Raw genomic sequence first — 16,895 nt, 5'->3', positions numbered from 1 at the left:
AGAGACAAAACTTGAAACTTCAAACTTTAAGGCATCCAAGAGCAGGGCTTTGTAAACTCAGACCTTAAAAAATTTCTGGAGCTTCTAAGTCATGATTCAATAGACTTTTTCAGTTTCATCATAATTTTGCAGCTCAGGAACTGCTGTGAAACACTTTTCCTTCCACCCTCCCTAGCTCCCCACTGTCAGGCCTCTTTATAGGGTGCTGCTTTTCAAGGCTTCAGTCGATATTGTTTTTGTTACAGGACAGTCCAGCTCCTCTGGCCAGGTGGCTGCTTGCTCTCAGGCCTCCTTCGGGCATATGTAACCTCTTTGTGTTTTTCTTGTAAGCCAGCAAATACTTTTTGTTTGCTGCTGACTTCCCGTAAACCATCGAGCAAAATGCTTTCTTTGTCAGTCTACTCCGAAGCAGTCTATAGACTGTTTGCTTGGTCCAGCAGATCAGCAGTTAAACTTCCGCCTGTGTTGGGCAAAAAGGTAAGAAGGGTGCATTTGTTTGCAGATGACTTGGCTGAGATAAAAGATGACTATGCAGCTGTTTCTCAAGTTCCTGATACCCCTTACTGCAGTCAAGGGTTCAGAGCTTGCAAGGCAGGTAGTAATTTTGAAGTATTCTTGGGTTGGTCATGAAGGTTGTGGCCTTTGTACAGGGTGGCCAGAGGAGGACACAGCTCAGCTGTGGTGGCCCATTCCAATAGATCACATGCAGAAGGCAGAGGAATAATGGGATGTTCTGGGACCCATGCACCATCCTCTGCTTCAGTTCTGTTCTGATAAATCTGTGATGGAGTCACTACGTGAGAGATGCTGCCTGCTTTTCTTCTCCCTTCACAAGGAGTGAAATTTAATCTGCCTCTGCTTTAAAATAGCCAGAACAGTTCAAGGTCTGATCTTCTCAAAGATCTGAAGATGGGGCCATGTGTTCAGTTGTCTAATCTCTGATGATAAGTGGTCATAGGGGAAACTGTATTCCACCCAGGAGGTGCGATTCCCAGTCATTAGCCATTGCAGCAGACCTGTCATTCAGCATATGATGGGTATACTCTTCCTGTATTTTATTCCTCAACTGAGCTTCTACTTATCTCTTCCTGAATTCTTCAGCAATAAAAATAAATGGTAACTCAGAAAATGAGTGTGGAGTTCTTGGAATTTCTGGGACTCATCTGAATTACAAGGACAAAAGGCATATTAAGGCTCATTGCAGAGTCATATTTAGACGTCATCTCTACAAGTAGCGGGATATCTGCAGCAGGATAAGATGTACGAACAGTTAGCTCATCCGTTTGATTCTTTTTGTCCTTAATCCCATAAAACTATCAACAAGGAACAATTTCCTCTTTTAGTAAGCTATCTCCCTGGGTATAAAACATCTCCTGTTCAGGGTCGTGACTTTTGGTACCTCAGTGGTACCTGAAAGCTGAACAGCTCTTTCAGATTTTGAGCAGTGGTTGCCAGGACAGCTCAAACAGCTCCAAATATAACCTTTGTTATGTTGTGTGCTGCCAAGCCTTTATTTTTTGTCTTGTTCTCTTATCTTGTGTTGCTTTACTTTTCACTTTCTCTTTGGCTTATGTCTCTCTCTCTGTCATTCTGCATGTGATCTTTGGGCTGTGCAACAAAATGCTTGCTGGTGATCTAATGTGCTGTTTTAGTACCAGGAAATGATGTCCCATTTATGCAAAAGCTTCTGTTGCTTTCGCTGTGCTGCATCAACAACAACAAGAGGAGGAAGAGATCTTTGATCCAAAACTACCTGAAATGCATTCCTAGTAGGCTCTTGATTATGTTATTCTAGGGCAAAAGATACCAGGTGTGGTTTGAGTTGAAAAAGTGGAATAACCTTTCCTTTATGATGTTTGATAACTGTATGAAACCAATGATAAAGCGTAAATTAGCAGGGCACAAAGGGCGAAAGGTCTCAGTATTTTGCAGACTAACAAATAGATATTCAACAATGTCGCCACTTCAGTGTGCAATACACCTATCTCTTGTTAAGAGCATAATGCATTTCACAGTCGTGCTTGACAAGTTACAGAAATCTATGGTTAAATGCAGACTCAAACAAATCTGCATGAGTTATTTCATATCTCAATGTTAATCTTTTGTTTGCCATGTCTTAATGTTAACCTCTTGTTTGTGATTAAGCAGCCTCTAAGGCAGATCAAATTGCAGACAAGTGTCGGTCTAATTCTTTATTCATGTTATACTCCTTAAGGGTTTATGTGCCAGAAAAAGTCTTTTGCTAATCTCCCCCTAAAACTTTCCAGCATTGGTGGGTATAAATTTGTATCTTTGAGTCTTTTGTTAACAAAAACAAATCCATGATAGTATTTTAACAGCTTTGATGATCTGGATCTTGGGCTTTAGCCAGTGCTATTTGGGTCTTTTCAGGTACGTGAGACAAAGCCCCTGGTGCGGTCAGGTCTTTGCCATGTTGTGGTGGTTCTCGTTGCCTTCAGGGGTAGTCTCTTTTGGTGCTTTAGAATGCCATCTTTCTTTGCGCTCACAGACAGGGCTTAGAGGGAATTTCAACTTCCCTTTCCAGTGTAATCCTGTTGTGTCTGTTTCTTTCCTTGCTGAGACCAAAGTTATGACTTTAATAGAATTTAAATGGGCTGAAAGCGGTTATTTTGCCCTTAGTTACTCACATTTTCATTTATCATCTTCCCTTAACAGGGAATATGATTTTGCATAGGCTTTTTCATATTAAAAAAATACAACCGATGTAAATGCAATTTGTCAATTCTTTTGTCCTTGATCTTTTCATTGGTTCAAGAGCATAAGTAACTTACAAAGTTAAAGTGACTATAAAGTTACTTTTTGGTTCATGGAAAAACAAGGAGCAGTAGAAAGAATTGTTAATATAGAGGTGATAGCCATCTCACACAGGGAACAGCTGGTCAGTATTGCTAAATTGCTTATTAAGTATCAAAAATACATATTTTTTAGCTATTTCTAGAAATAGCTAAGACAGAAAGGCACAAATACTACTAGCAATCTGTAGAGATCTATTTGGAATGCATTTGTTCCTAGTGAATATTTAGAAATGGTAAAATTCTATGAATAGTTGCAGATATAGTCTGTGCATTTAACTAAATTGACCTGGAATATGCAGCAGTAAGCCAGGATTGTTGAGAGCACTGAACTTGTAACCAGTGTTTCAGAACTGATTCTTGTATTTTTGCTACTGCAATTTTTAAATTCTGCTTCAGAAGCACCTGATTTTCTGAAAAAGTTAATTACCTACTCTTAAGAAAAAAAATCAAAAAAGCTCGATTTAAGGTATATATGAAAGAGAATGTGCAAAATCAGAGACTTTCTAAATTACTGATTACATTACAAGACACAGATTGTCAGCTGTAAAATAACTATGTGTTTCTTCTGACCTATCTTGAATTGGATTTGATTTGAAATTTTTATGACGGATTGACACCAACTCTAACAGGAGTTTTGAAATAACAGAGAATTCTTTAGGGACGTTTTCTCTTTAGAATTACATGGTATCATGCTGATTGTTAAATATGTAAACAGTTTTTAAAAAGGAATATAGTAAATCACACTCCATTAGAACTCAGTCTAATGTAATTATTGTTTAGAAACCTCAGTGCCTGTGTGTCTTAACTGAAGTATGCCACTTGCACTGGAAAATAAAAATGTGCACTATTTTTAAACAAATTCTTAACTCCCACGAAATTTGTGGGTGAAGAACAACATTGGTAGTGTACTTGTGTTAGTCTATATTTACTTCAATACATTTTTGATTAGAGAATTAGTATAGCAATTTTTCATTCAAATGCTTGGCAGTCTTGTCTTTAACCTTTTACATAATTTCTACTTTATCAGGATAGCCATAGTAAGTCTGTTTTTATGAGTGCATAATGTAATATTTCATAATGATTATAATATGTCTTACCATATATTATTATTAGACATATTATTATTAAACCAGAAGCTATACATGTGTGTAACTCGGTCTTGATCTGTTGCACTGCGAAGTCCTGAATCTTCTGATGAGAGAGGAGAAAGAGAAGTGTATTTTCCAGTGTAAAAGCCATTTGTTTGTACAAACAGAGCAATGTCATTTCCAAAGACTTTTTAAAAATGTGCTTTTCTATTAATTAAGGGGGGGACAAGTCAGGACCCAACTCAGTCCCATGTGGATGTGTGTTTTCAATCAGTGAGTCCTCTGGGCCATGACTGAAAGTCGCTTTTCTAAGCTGACTGGAATACAGCTTTGTACTGTGAGTAAAGAGAGCTAATGTCACAACCGCACCTGTATGGTAAGTGTACTACAAATGCAAATACAAATTGAGGCTGCGAAAGAGTGCGGTCATGGCATAAGCATCGACTTTGAAAAGAAACATGTCGGTATTGTGCCTGTGTGTAGCTGCCTGTCTGTCGCTGTACAGGGTATTCTCTGACAGCCTCCTAGCCCCTTAGTGTTATGGTATAAAATTTTGTTGGAAATTCTTTGTAGGCTGATCCTACTTCTTTGTTGTTGTATTTATTCTAGATGAATCAGACATCAGTAAAATCTCATAGAATACTTCAGTGGAACTGGCCCCTGGGGATAAAGTCTGGCTTTCATTATTGCAATTCCTTTTCAAGGAAAACTCTATGGTAATGCCTGATAATGCTTGGCACGTCACTGGCTTGTTCTTTCTTGGCATGAGGAACCATACACACCGACCCCTGCTGATGTGTGTTAGTTTTAGTAGGTTTTGCATATCAGTAACAAAAATCAAGTGGAAGCTTGAAAAGATATTTTCCAAAGTATGCTGGTGATTAGACTTGCATTTGAATATAGCGTACATTTGTACCCAGTTTCAGGTGTGGTTAGATGCTTCTTAGATGTTATTATTTAGAGCTACACAGAAATGCTTACAGAACAGGAGCATGGGAGGAGGATAAAGCTCCATTCTTATAAACTGTAACTTTGTGGACAGTTTCTAGACAGACTGGCTCTTATGATTTGTTTCACCTTTATCTGCCAAAAGGTTCAAATCTGTTCCAAAGTTCCAGCCCCCAGGACATGGCACCACTGCCCTGAGCAAGCTGTTATGCTTATATGATAGTAGCGAAGCAGCAGGTTATTTATAGCTGACAAATCAGTGAAAAATCACATCAGCTGCTATGAAAACTCCACATACAAATAAAAATTTGACCCTCAACAAGCTGTCAGAGCAATCTCTGATCCTTCACTTTAATCTTCCCTTCTGTGGGATCATTGGATACGTAATAAAAACACGAATTGCAAACCAAATCTGCTAGCTAAATCCCTGCTATTTGCTGCCCTGCTTACTTTTGGATTTGGAGTGTAGCTAATAGTTTCAAAGGTTGCTGCATACTTTTCTAGTTTATCTTGCTCGAGTTACTAAATGAAACGGGAAGTTAAAATGCAGGCGAGGATTTTCTGTTACTCGTAAGTGCTATGTCATCTCTGTGAAAGGCCATCGGCGTTACAGCCCAGCGCTGAAGCAGTGATGTTTATTTAAGAGGATTGGTGGCCAGAAATAAGCCACAGTGTCTAATCAGACACAGGCCCTGCCTGGGCACCCTGCCACAACGTTTATTGCGTGTGCATTTCTCATAAGCAAAATGGCTACGTACTGAGGAGGATGGACGTGAAGTCTGGAAGAAATTACGGTGCAAATGGCAGTTCTTAACTTTCTGAGGAGGATTTAAGTGTATGTAAATATACGGGGATGAATGGGACTGTGCGAGCGTGAGTTACCGAAAGCCAAATGGGGAATGTCTGTGGATGTGTGAGGGCTGAAAAAGAAGAACACTGTTTAGATCCCGCCAAAGCTCCCTTAAGTCCAGCTAAACATTCCCCTGGAAGAAGATATTTCAGAAGAAAAAGGAGAAAGAAGTCAATCGAGGAGGGACCAGATTCAGTACAGGTTAAAGAAAATGAAGAAAGAAGCCGGTATGAAGTGGAGATTTCAGAAAACACAGAGAAACATCCCAAGGGTATGGAATTGGCTGATTCCTTCCCCCGGAGAGTGACAGTGGCCGGTAATGCTCTGCCCGTGAGTACAGACCTTTCAGCTGATCTTATTAAAGCAAAAGTTGTACTGGATGAAACAAAGAGTGATTCTCTTTGTGAGGACAGTTTTCACGGTGATAATCAGAGGCTCTCCAAGTCTGATGAAACAGAGACATGGTTAAAGGAGCAAGGCAAGAGGAGTTCAGAGAAACACTGTACACGGAAGAGGAAATGCTCTGAGGATGACAAAAGGAGAGAATTTGCATTCCTGAAGAAATCTAGTTGTCTTTGTTATGGAAAAGCAGCCAGCTTGGATTCTGCTATCCACATTTTAGGTAGACAACATGACGAAACTGGGTTAAACAGAACTTCTTTCAGAGTTGTTGAAGATGTCCCAGAAAGCAGTAAATCCGAAAAGCTGCATCACTTTCTTTCTGAAAGCAAAAGAGATCCGCTGCTTGAACAAACCAGGTTTTATTCCTCTGATGCTGTGTTTTCCCAGTTGTTTAAAGAAAATACATTATTTAGCATCCCACCAAACAGGAACAAGGTAAATATTTTGGCATAGTATGTAATATTTGAAAGTTAAGTAAGAATAAATACCGGAACAGTATTTTTGCTGTTACAAAAATATCTTTGCTGTATATAAGCCTTTTACCCGTGCTGCGATGCTACAGGTAGTAATAGGACAGGACATATTACTTCATCTTTTCCACAGGTTAAGTAATATCTCTGTTCTTCCAGAGTGTTGATGTATTCTTGTGCTGTTTTGCTGTCTGTAGTTTGATTTGTTTCCTAATTTAGGAAAAAGATTTCCATGTTAAAATGGTTCTAGAAGGTGGAGTGAATTTTAGAGAGTTGTTTAAGTTCACATTTAATGTCTGCGGTAAATTTTATCAACTTTTGATAGTCTTGTAATTCCTTCGGGTCTTGTATCAAGGAAACGAATACTTCTAATTCTTTTCAGTATGGCCAATAGGAACTGAAGAAAGATAGAAGTATGTAGGCAGCTTGAAATAGAAAAAGTGATCATAAATCATGTTAATAACTCTCTACACTTCTTTTAAAAGCTCTTTCTCCCCAAACTGTCTGTATGGCCTATTAATAGTAATTATTGAAATTCCATCTTCCTCTGAGGGTAGGATTATTTTCCTTTTACAATAAAAGAAACCGAAGCATGAGGTTAGTTGCAGAATATTGGAAGAAAAGCAATTTTTTTTTTTCCTGTTGGTATCCATGCTTACCAATTCAATCCATATTACCAGTTCTGCCCCACTCATCTGTAAGTTTTGGTCAAATGCTGAATCCAGGTACTGGTCCAAAACTGATTTCCCTTGCTCAATGTGGACGTCTGAGCTTTGAGTTGGGTGAACAGAGGGAATGGACTTGTGCCAAAGGTACTCTTTCCAGCAAAGAGTAACTGCACTTCTGTTGTTTACATAATTTACTTTTGTAACAGGAATCATATTATATTTTTCTGAGCTTAGTTTTTAAATACAGATAACAGACCAAATTACATCACACAGTACACACTAGTGCAAATAGCCTCCTAATACACATAGAGATCTTTGCCCTTCTAATCTTAGCTGGAATTCAGGAACAGCTTAGGGATGTTCTTTGATTTGAACAAAACGTCATTACTGAGTAAAAGAGTATGAGGCCTTGTCAGTTCTGCCAAGCATGGCTGCTTTTTCTTTATAATCAGAATAATACAGCTTCTAATATTGTTGCAGTTATTACTCTAACCAGGCATACAACCCTTGTTACCACAGGAATAGGGGGGGAAACATGAGGCTTTTGTTGAGCACCTACATCAATACTGAGGCCTGTGCTGGTGATATTGATAAAACACTGCGTGATGGTATAAATATGAAATCTGCTAACAGGTCAAGCTAAATGCTCAAGTTGCTGAAATGTCTGGTTTTCAGTTCAGCTCCCTTTCTCCACCCAAGATTTCGAGTATGAGTAATTTTAAGACCACCTAGCTTTGACCTGAAAACAAATGCAGGAAGAAGACTAGATTTCAGACTCTAGCTTATTTTAAGTCATGACCACTTTCCTTTTGATTACTTTTGAGAACTAAATTAGTATTTGCATGTCTTGTATTTCAGTATAAAACAGTGAAGCTGTTAGTTATCCTCAAAGTTCCTGTTACCAGCCTGAGCTGATACACAAGGTTTGCAGTTACCCATCTCAGTTTTTACCATTTTCTTTACTGTAATTACAGAGATCAGTAGCCTCCACTCACCGTGTCAACTTATTCATGCTGTAATGTACTCTCAGCTTCCACAGTGCCCCAGATGTGGCTGATATCTGAAAATGTGGTAGCTTTTCAAACTCAGAGAGAGGCACACAGGGGAAACTCATTGGTACAGCTGGCTAATTTGCACTGTAACATGTTTTACCCTCTGAAATGGCTTAGTCCCCACTACTCGAATACGTCCCTTGAGTGTCTTTCTGCAGTACATCTTCTTATGCATGTAAACCAGTTACGTTTTCATTTTCAAATACATGCTACCTCATTAGCTCTGTTTTCGTATTTGTAAAATTCAGGTAAGTGGGGTGTTGTGAAGCTTCGTTCCTGACTGCTCACTAATAGCTTTGAGAAAAAACTTTTTTTACTCTCTGGTGGAGCCTCATTTCTGCAGCCCTTTGCTCCTAATGCAGGAACATTGAGCAAGATACGCTCTGATACTGTTCTGACTCGGAGCTGTCCTAGAGCAGATGGCAGTTTGCACTGAGGTCAAGAAGTTGTGAATCGAGACTGAAGGAGGTTTCCTGCAGCAGAGCCCTTCTCAGTCATGTTTTAGCACAATGCAGGTAGAGTAGAAAATCAAGGCTGTAGTTTTGGCTTCTCTACAGGAGATACTGCTGTGGTGATATTTGATGTCTCCTGTGTTGAAACAAACCATGGTTTTGATTCACTATCAGCAAAAAATAGCTACCAGCTGGTTTTACCACCAGTGTTTGGTGGTTGTCAGCTTGTGTCAAAACCAATGACTTGTGTGTATCACATTATCAATCATTATCATTATTTTTCCAGTCTAGTTCATGGTAGTTTCAATTCTGGTTTATGGATGTACATGTTTTCTAGAAAAAAAAGTCTAATATATAAACAGAATAACTATTCTACTTCCAATATTCGACTGTTGTCTTGGCTGCAAGTTCCTCAGCTGTTTTTTTTGCCATGCATCTAAATTGTGCCTGATACAGTGGATTTCTTATTTACAGTACTAATAATAATCTACAAGAAAAAAATAAAACCAAAAGCAACAAAAAAAAGGAAAACACATATTTGAGTCAGGTTGAAGGCAATACACTTGCTTTTAAATAAAAAATGTAGAATATTTGTAACCTGCATATTCAGCAGAATACTTTCGGCTAAATAGTCATACGTTTATTATTTCAGTTATTATTGCAAATAATTGTAAGATAACAAGACAACTTCCACCTATGTCCACCAACATAGAATCTTGTATTATCTATTCATATAGTACAGTTGAGGGAGGATAGATGCTGGTTGCTCTTCTGGAATGTGATTAGCACAGTAAAGGTGCAAAAGTCAGTTTTGCTTTATTGGCATAGTATTGTTTACTTCCTTGTAACATTCACAAGAAGCAGACACAATCCACCTTAAATGCTGGTGAAGGAGATCTATAATCATTGATGGAACTACAAAACCATGGCTGGAAAGGTTCTGGACAGGTCATCTGGGTCATCTCTGTACGTGAAGGCACGATAATTTCATAGAAACTGTTCTTGACTGATTCTTGTTCTTCTATGTCTGCCTTATTGGTGGTTTCGCATGCTTCCTGAGTAATTATTCTAGTGCTTATCTGTCTTTTTTATTAAAAACTGGTTTCAGCTGAAAACAAGTATGCTAGTTTTAAACTCATTAGTTCTCTTCCCATTGCCAGAAGAGTTGATTTGTTACCTTTTTTTGCAGCAGCATTTTATGTATTTGAAGACTGTTGTCACATCTCCCCTCAGTTTTCCCTACTTTAAAATAAGTAAACCTAATTTTTCAATCTTTCCTAACAGGTCATGTATTTTTAGATCTTTGTTCTTGTTTTTCTCTTTCGATCTGCTCCAGCTGATGCAGTATTTCTTGAAGGGTGTTGCCCAAAGCTGGACTTGCAGCTCCACAGAGCCTTGTGAGAGCTGAATCGGAGCATTTGAATTTATGGCCAAATGGAAACTCACAAAGTCCAACTGTAACGTCAGGGGAGATGACTTCTTGTGATCACATGCAAGTTCAAATTCCATTCGTATAACTATACTTCCCTCAACATGCTGTCAACAATCCTTTTCAAACACAACACATAACTACTTAGCTTAGGTGGAAAACAGCATTTCAAAATCTATCCATAGTAGCATATTCTTTTTGCTCTTATTTCTTTGTGTTCTTCAGACTTTTCTGGTTTAAGGCTAGCTGACATCAGAATATATTTCATTATACATCTCTAGCTCATTATGTACTTTCGTGCAGTTAAGTACATTATGTCAAATTTGGACTTGCTTCAAAACGTTTGGGATAAGATGAAATCGGAGGGAATACTCCTTATTTACTATAAAAGTCTTGCTCTTCTTCTGTTCGCACTGTAAAAAATGAGCCACAGAAATCCAGCAGCACCGTTGATCTCTTTTGGAAAGTGTTCTCTGATCTGCTCTGCTCTTTGGACTCAAAACTGCGTCACTGAAATCACTGCAAAGAGCTTGAGGCTTTTTGGTGTATGGATTTTGTATACTTTATGATGCAGAGAAAACTTACAGGCAGAGAAAAAACACGTGCAGTAGCAGAAGTGGACTGGTTCTCCCAGTTAGAAGCAAGAAATAGAGTATTTAGTGCCAATTAAGACTTTGAACCTGAGATGTTAGGGCTGTGCAGAGAATTACTTCTGTCACTTTTTCTTGCATCCCTTATAATTCATATGCTTTGAGATAATTTGGAAAACTGGATCTCGAGCAAACAACTGTTCAAACTCATGAAAACTCAATAATTTGTTCCATACTCCAGGAACAAATGTCCTCTAGTAACAGATGATAGTGGGTAAATGATAGTCTTGTGGAGTATAAGAATGAACGTTTCATACAAACTGTTTGCTTTGAAGGCCAAAATCTGAACAGTAAAAGATTTGATTGCCTCTTATTTTCAGTTCTAGTATTCCTAATTCAGTAGTCCTTGTTCTTCTTCCCTGTGGCAAGTGATGTTTTAAATATCGATGATGTATAGTTAGTAGATGAATATCTATATTGTCCTTGCGAAGTCATCAAAGGAAAGATGTGCGCTCTCTCCATCTGACACCTTATTTTGTGGGGGTCGTATTTTACTTGTTAAGTAGTTCCGAGTTAATAGGGCATCTTGCAAAGTACAGCTCATCAAAATACAGCTCTTTGACTCACCATTTCCCTCAGCGTATTTTTATACTTTTTGAATATGAACTCAGTGTTTAGGAAGAAGTCTGAAATCTTAGCCATGAAATCTGAAATACTGTATTTAGAGAACAGAAGTGCTCAGCCTGTTTCAGGTCTCAGGCTAATGTCAGTGTTCCTTAACCAGCACTGAAATAGGCTACCTCCACGAGTGAAAAGCAATTTCAGTTTTTAAACCCAATCTAGTCTACTGCTTTTTCTTCAGATGACCAACTGTGCTGGTTTTGGCTGAGATAAAGTTAATTTTTTTCATATGAGCTAGTAAAGGGCTATGTTTTGGATTTGTGCTGGAAAGAATGTTGATTATACAGGGATGTTTTCTTCACTGCTGGGCAGTGCTTACACAGAGCCAAGGCCTTTTGTGCTCCTCGCACCACCCCACCAGCGAGTGGGCTGGGGGTGCACAAGAAATTGCGAGAGGACACAGCTGGGACAGCTGATCCCAACTGACCAAAGGGATATTCCACACCAAATGGTGTCATGATCAGCATATGAAGCTGGGGGAAGAAAGAGAAAGGAGAGACATTCGGTGTTATGGTGTTTGTCTTCTCAAGTAACTGATATGTTGATGGAGCCCTGGCCCTGCTGTCCTGGAGGTGCCTGAACACCTGCCTGTCCATGGGAAGTAGTGAATTAATCCCTTGTTTTGCTTTGCTTGCCTGTGCAGCTTTTGTTCTACCTATTAAACTTTGTCTCAGTCCATGAGTTTTCTCAATTTTGCTCTTCCAAGTCTCTCTCCCATCCCACCGGGGGGGAGTGAACGAGTGGCTGTGTGGGGCTTAGTTGCCAGCTGGGGTTAAACCGCAACACCAACTAGGATGCTGAATGATGCTTGGAAGATTTTGGATCGGAAATGCTGTTCATCTTAGGGTAATGAGCTAAATTCTTGTTTTAGCCATCCTAAACTTGGATTGCAAGCTTGCCTAGTCGTCAAGTTCAGAATAAGAAATATTCTTCTTGTGTTGTGTACATAGCTACCAATGTTGTTTGTATGTAACAACACATAAAAGTAGGACCTTCAGAAGTTGCCTTGATGTCTGAAAACGCTTGTTGCCAGAGGAATCTACTGTGTCCTCAGATATGCTGCGTTTGCACTCTGCAGTCTGAAATGTACACAGCCATTGCTGGGCAATGAGCCGTGCAGGAGGCTAAAGGTTTCAACCTAGCAGTAAGGAATGGCCATTAGCAAATTACATTGCTAGATTGCTGAGTTAGAATATATTTTTAAATGTGATACTTAAGGATTATACATAGAAGACTTACTGAAAATGACAGGGGAAAATGTATAGGTTTGGAGGAGTTTTTCTGCTAGACATCTGGCACTTCCAGATGACATCATCTCTTTCAGAAGCATTGTCCAGATAAGTGGTAAATGGTTGACTGCATTTATATTGTGGTCTGGTTGTTCTGTGATGAATAGAAACTAAAGCTACTGAAAAAATATTTAGTTTGCTTTCTTGCTTTGAAATACCAAAGAATAAAGGTAACCCACTGAAAGGAAATCTTACACTACAGATGAGTTCCCTAGTTTTTTACAATAAAATTTTCAGACTGATTTTAAGTTGGTCTTTTGCCACATTGGATTCCCTGTTGTCTTCACATACAGGACTCATACCATCTGACATTTTGTGTCATTTCATGTAGTAAATACTCCTTACAGGATTTTGATACCTAGAAATTTATAAACTATCACAGCTGCACGTGTATCTCTTCGGTGTCTTAAACAAAAAAGATTTTTTTTTTCTCTCTCTCTCTTTGATTTTTCTTAAAAATGCGCAGTGTTGAAGCTGGAGACAATAGGATGCAAAAAATGCTGTCAGATCCTCGGAGGTCTTTATGCGCTAGGTGGACAGTTAAAACTGCTCCGCTTTCTAGTATCGGTGCCTCTATCTTTCCCTTACCTAGAGCCAGCGGATATGATGGCCTGTGATAAGTATCTGAAGAACTGCTTTCACAACTTGCTGTTTTGTGGATGCTTGCATAGCAAATTAATTTGTTCCCTGCGTTAAATTTACTCACGTTTGCTGTATGTCTGTAAATGCTCATTGTCCCCTGGAAGTGTGAGAGGTGGTTAAGCAGAAGCTGCAGCGGGCGCTGCAGCAGCTGCGTTGCCCTGGCAGCCCAAGGCTCTTCCTTGGTCCCCCAGTTGCTGGTGCTGCCCACCGCCTCCTGTCAGGCATTGACATGGCAGCATCGGTAGGAAAGCTACATCTCTTTGTTCCTGGCACCGTGTTTTGTGTGGCTTTAACGTGAGAAAAACGTGTGATTCCCAGCCTAGCCTGTCTGAATTCCCCCAGGAAGAGCCCAGACAGAAGATACCTTTGTGTGCAGAGGTTTCAAGGCCAGGAGGCATCATTATGACTGTCCCGTCTGACCTCAGGAATGTAGCGCTCTGGTTTACACTAGAACAGGATTGCTGGAATTGTCACAGCTCTGGAGTAAAGCCTCTTCAGGAGCTAACTCAGCACCTACCTCTCCCCCAAAGCCATCTGTGGGCAAACCTGCCCTCAGCCCTGGCCCTGCGCTGCCTCCAGAGCCGCAGCAGACCCGTGTTCTCCCCACAGGGCTGCTGCAGGCTTGTGCCGTGGGGCCCTCTTCCAGATGGGCTCACCGGGGTGCGTGGTGTCCACCCGCAAATCTTGGCCTTGTCTCAAGCCCTCTTGCCTCTGCCTGAGCCCTCAGCTTGCTTTTTGTAATATCTGAGCTACAGTACTTGGGTCCTTGTGCAGTGCCTCTTGGTACCTGGGTTCTTAGTGTTCTTCATAATAACATCTTATACCATCTACTGTTAGAATAAGTGGGGAAAGGTGGCCACTTAGAAGAAAGACAACCTGTGATACCACTTCTTTATCAAGGCATGTCGTCTCTCTGTTATGTCTTGCATTTCAGATACACATTCAATACAGTTTCTATCACATAACTTGCAAACAGTACACATGCAAATTAGGGAAATGTCTGTTTCATATTCATACAGTGATAGTTTTCTAAGCAAACTACTGAACTTCATTAGGGGAGAATTTAAGGTACTAGAAAGTAGTACTTATATGTAAACTTAACAACGATTTCCTTTTTTGTCTGACATGAAGTTGATAATGCTTAGATAAATCGAAAACAAATATCAGGAAAAATTGTTGTGTATCATCCTTCAACCTTTCAGTCATTCCTGAAATGCTTCTCAGAGAATTTTGTTCTAAACCCATTATTGTCAGTTTTCACTGTAAATGACTGGTTTGTTACTGAATTCCAGAACAGCTTATATTACAATTTAACCTATTTTAAAAGAGAAACACTTTAGCAAAATAAAATAAGTGTAATATAAATATCATTATTACATAAGTTGTGAATATATACGTATAAAATGTCATATTTATATGTAATTATATAATATTTATGTGTAATAGGTGTAATACATAAAATAGTCTATTATTCACATTATCAACATAAAGTAGATATATTAAGTATTTTTCATCATTTAATAGTATTACATTGTCTCCAGAAATTAAGAGACTGAGAACTAGCTAACTGAAGAAAATTGTGAAGCTATGAATTTTGTATTTCATATTGAGGATACTAAGAGTGTGTAAGGATACGACATGAAAGAGTATTAATACAGTGATTAATAATCAAAATATTTATGTATACAGGTATCGGACAGAAAATTCTTCAATAATGCAGAGTGGTTTTCTGCAATATTTTAAACATTATTATGGGTTAAATGTAATGGTAATATTTATATTAACTGTATTTTAGATATCTGATATCCATGTTACTGGAGAGTCAGAGGACATGTCTGCTAAAGAGAGGCTGCTCCTGTGGTCACAGCAGACAACCGAGGGTTATGCTGGAATCCATTGTGAAAATTTCACTACCTGCTGGCGTGATGGAAGATTATTTAATGCCATCATTCATAAATACAGGTAAGTACTCCGTTTGTTCCCTTGAAAAATATTAATTACAGCAGTTTAATATACATAGAGAGGACTCCATGTTTTATGCCTGTAATAGCACTGCAGCTGCTGAGACGATGCTGACTCTTCCTGAGCAATTCCCTGCTCTTTGCAGACCAAGGACGCCTCATTAGCCCTTATGTATCCCTCCTTCCTCAGAGGAGCATCTTCATGAATCCTGCCCATCTCTTTTTGGCCACCTCCAAGCTGCTGAGTGGAATGTCCCTGGGTTTCAGTCTTTGTCACAGTCCTTTTTGGTCATTCTGATTTTGAAGTATAGGCAAAGTACAGTCAGAACTGATCACAAAAGTCCCAAACTGCGCTGCTGGTGAAGTCCATCAGCTACTGCATGACCCGAGATATGCCCAAGGGCCCCTTATTTTTCCCTGTGTGACTTTACCATGCCCCTGAAGCCTAGAGCTTCTTTGGTGTTTCTGCTTGGAGCCAGGATCTACTCTGAGATGTCTCCTGTAAAATGGCAGGGTATTCTCATGAAAAATGAGACCAGTTGTCTTGAATGTTCTCAGTCTGAGAAGGGAAGTGTGCTACTTTCTCCCCCTTTCAATGCTTTTGTGACCACAGGCATTTGTAGAACTTCTGGTGGCTGTGGCTAGAAGCTAAAGGTTGCACTACATTAACTTTCTTAAAGTACAGTTGAAGAAGTCTACTGACGAGAGAGGATTTCTAATTCTAGTTTCTAAGTAAAAACAGGTCTCTTTTGACAAAGCCAACTTTGGCATCAAAACTTGACAGAGGAACAAGATTAAAGATCATTGCTGTGCTCAGCATTCTCTCTTGGTTGGCAGCATCTCTCTGGTTTTGTACATTTTTTGTTTCCCGAATTGAATAAAGAGGTTTGTGTCTTAGAGGACCACATGGGAGAGTATTCTGGCCACTGGGCTAACTAATGTGTGCTGACTTGTCCCTCACTGTGCAAGGCTTGCAACTTCTGGGTTTCATTATAGCATAAGTAAAGAGTTTGTGTTTTATACGCTGGGGCATATCATAACAAAGCTTGAGGGTACATTATTTCCTTGGTATAATACCAAAAGAGTGTCCCAAGTAGGGAGGGACAGATTTGGTACGTTTTAATGCAGCTCCAGGGAACAGACCCTGGAGCAGATTATTCTCTTCTTGGATTTCCTCTTGCGGGACCACTTGGCTCACCACAGAGAGAAGTGTAGGCAGAGCCAACACGCACACCGTATGGGGACCAGGACACTGAAGTAAAATGGGCAACGAGTCAGGCAGATGCAGCCTTTTCCTCACACTCTGTGTAGAGTGGCTGTAAGCATGACACATAGTGTACTGAGCCCCAGAGAAGGTAGCTGTGGCAGCGCATAGCTCCGTGGTAAAAGGAAGCTGCAGCTGAATCAATGAGTTCTCTTTCTCACTAACGCTTCTGTTCTGGGTAGCCGGTCAGGGAGGAGGAGCATGCCAGCAAGAAAGTCTTCTTTTAGTAACATTGGCAAGACAAAGGGAAATAGCTGGCAAAAGACTGGGCTGTTTTACTTCAGGACAGAGCA

The 16,895-nt window shown here is 39.6% G+C and overlaps 1 protein-coding gene across 20 annotated transcripts in view; it reads left to right on the top strand.

The window, feature by feature from the left end:
- Positions 1-16,895, top strand: part of DST (dystonin) — a 307,703-nt gene that overhangs the window by 125,715 nt on the left and 165,093 nt on the right. For 19 of the 20 annotated variants that reach the window (XM_065632833.1, XM_065632844.1, XM_065632843.1 and 16 more), the window contains one exon: positions 15,173-15,339. In XM_065632833.1, the coding sequence (XP_065488905.1) occupies positions 15,173-15,339 (167 nt within the window). Of the gene's footprint in view, positions 1-5,622; positions 6,540-15,172; positions 15,340-16,895 lie in introns of those variants that run through there. The other variant, XM_065632826.1, reaches the window with a different exon arrangement.

The sequence above is a fragment of the Caloenas nicobarica genome, chromosome 3 (assembly GCF_036013445.1).
Source record: "Caloenas nicobarica isolate bCalNic1 chromosome 3, bCalNic1.hap1, whole genome shotgun sequence".
Classification (NCBI taxonomy): Eukaryota; Metazoa; Chordata; class Aves; order Columbiformes; family Columbidae; genus Caloenas; species Caloenas nicobarica.
The sequence above is the reverse complement of the archived record's forward strand: the minus strand, read 5'-3'. Positions and strand labels throughout refer to the sequence as shown.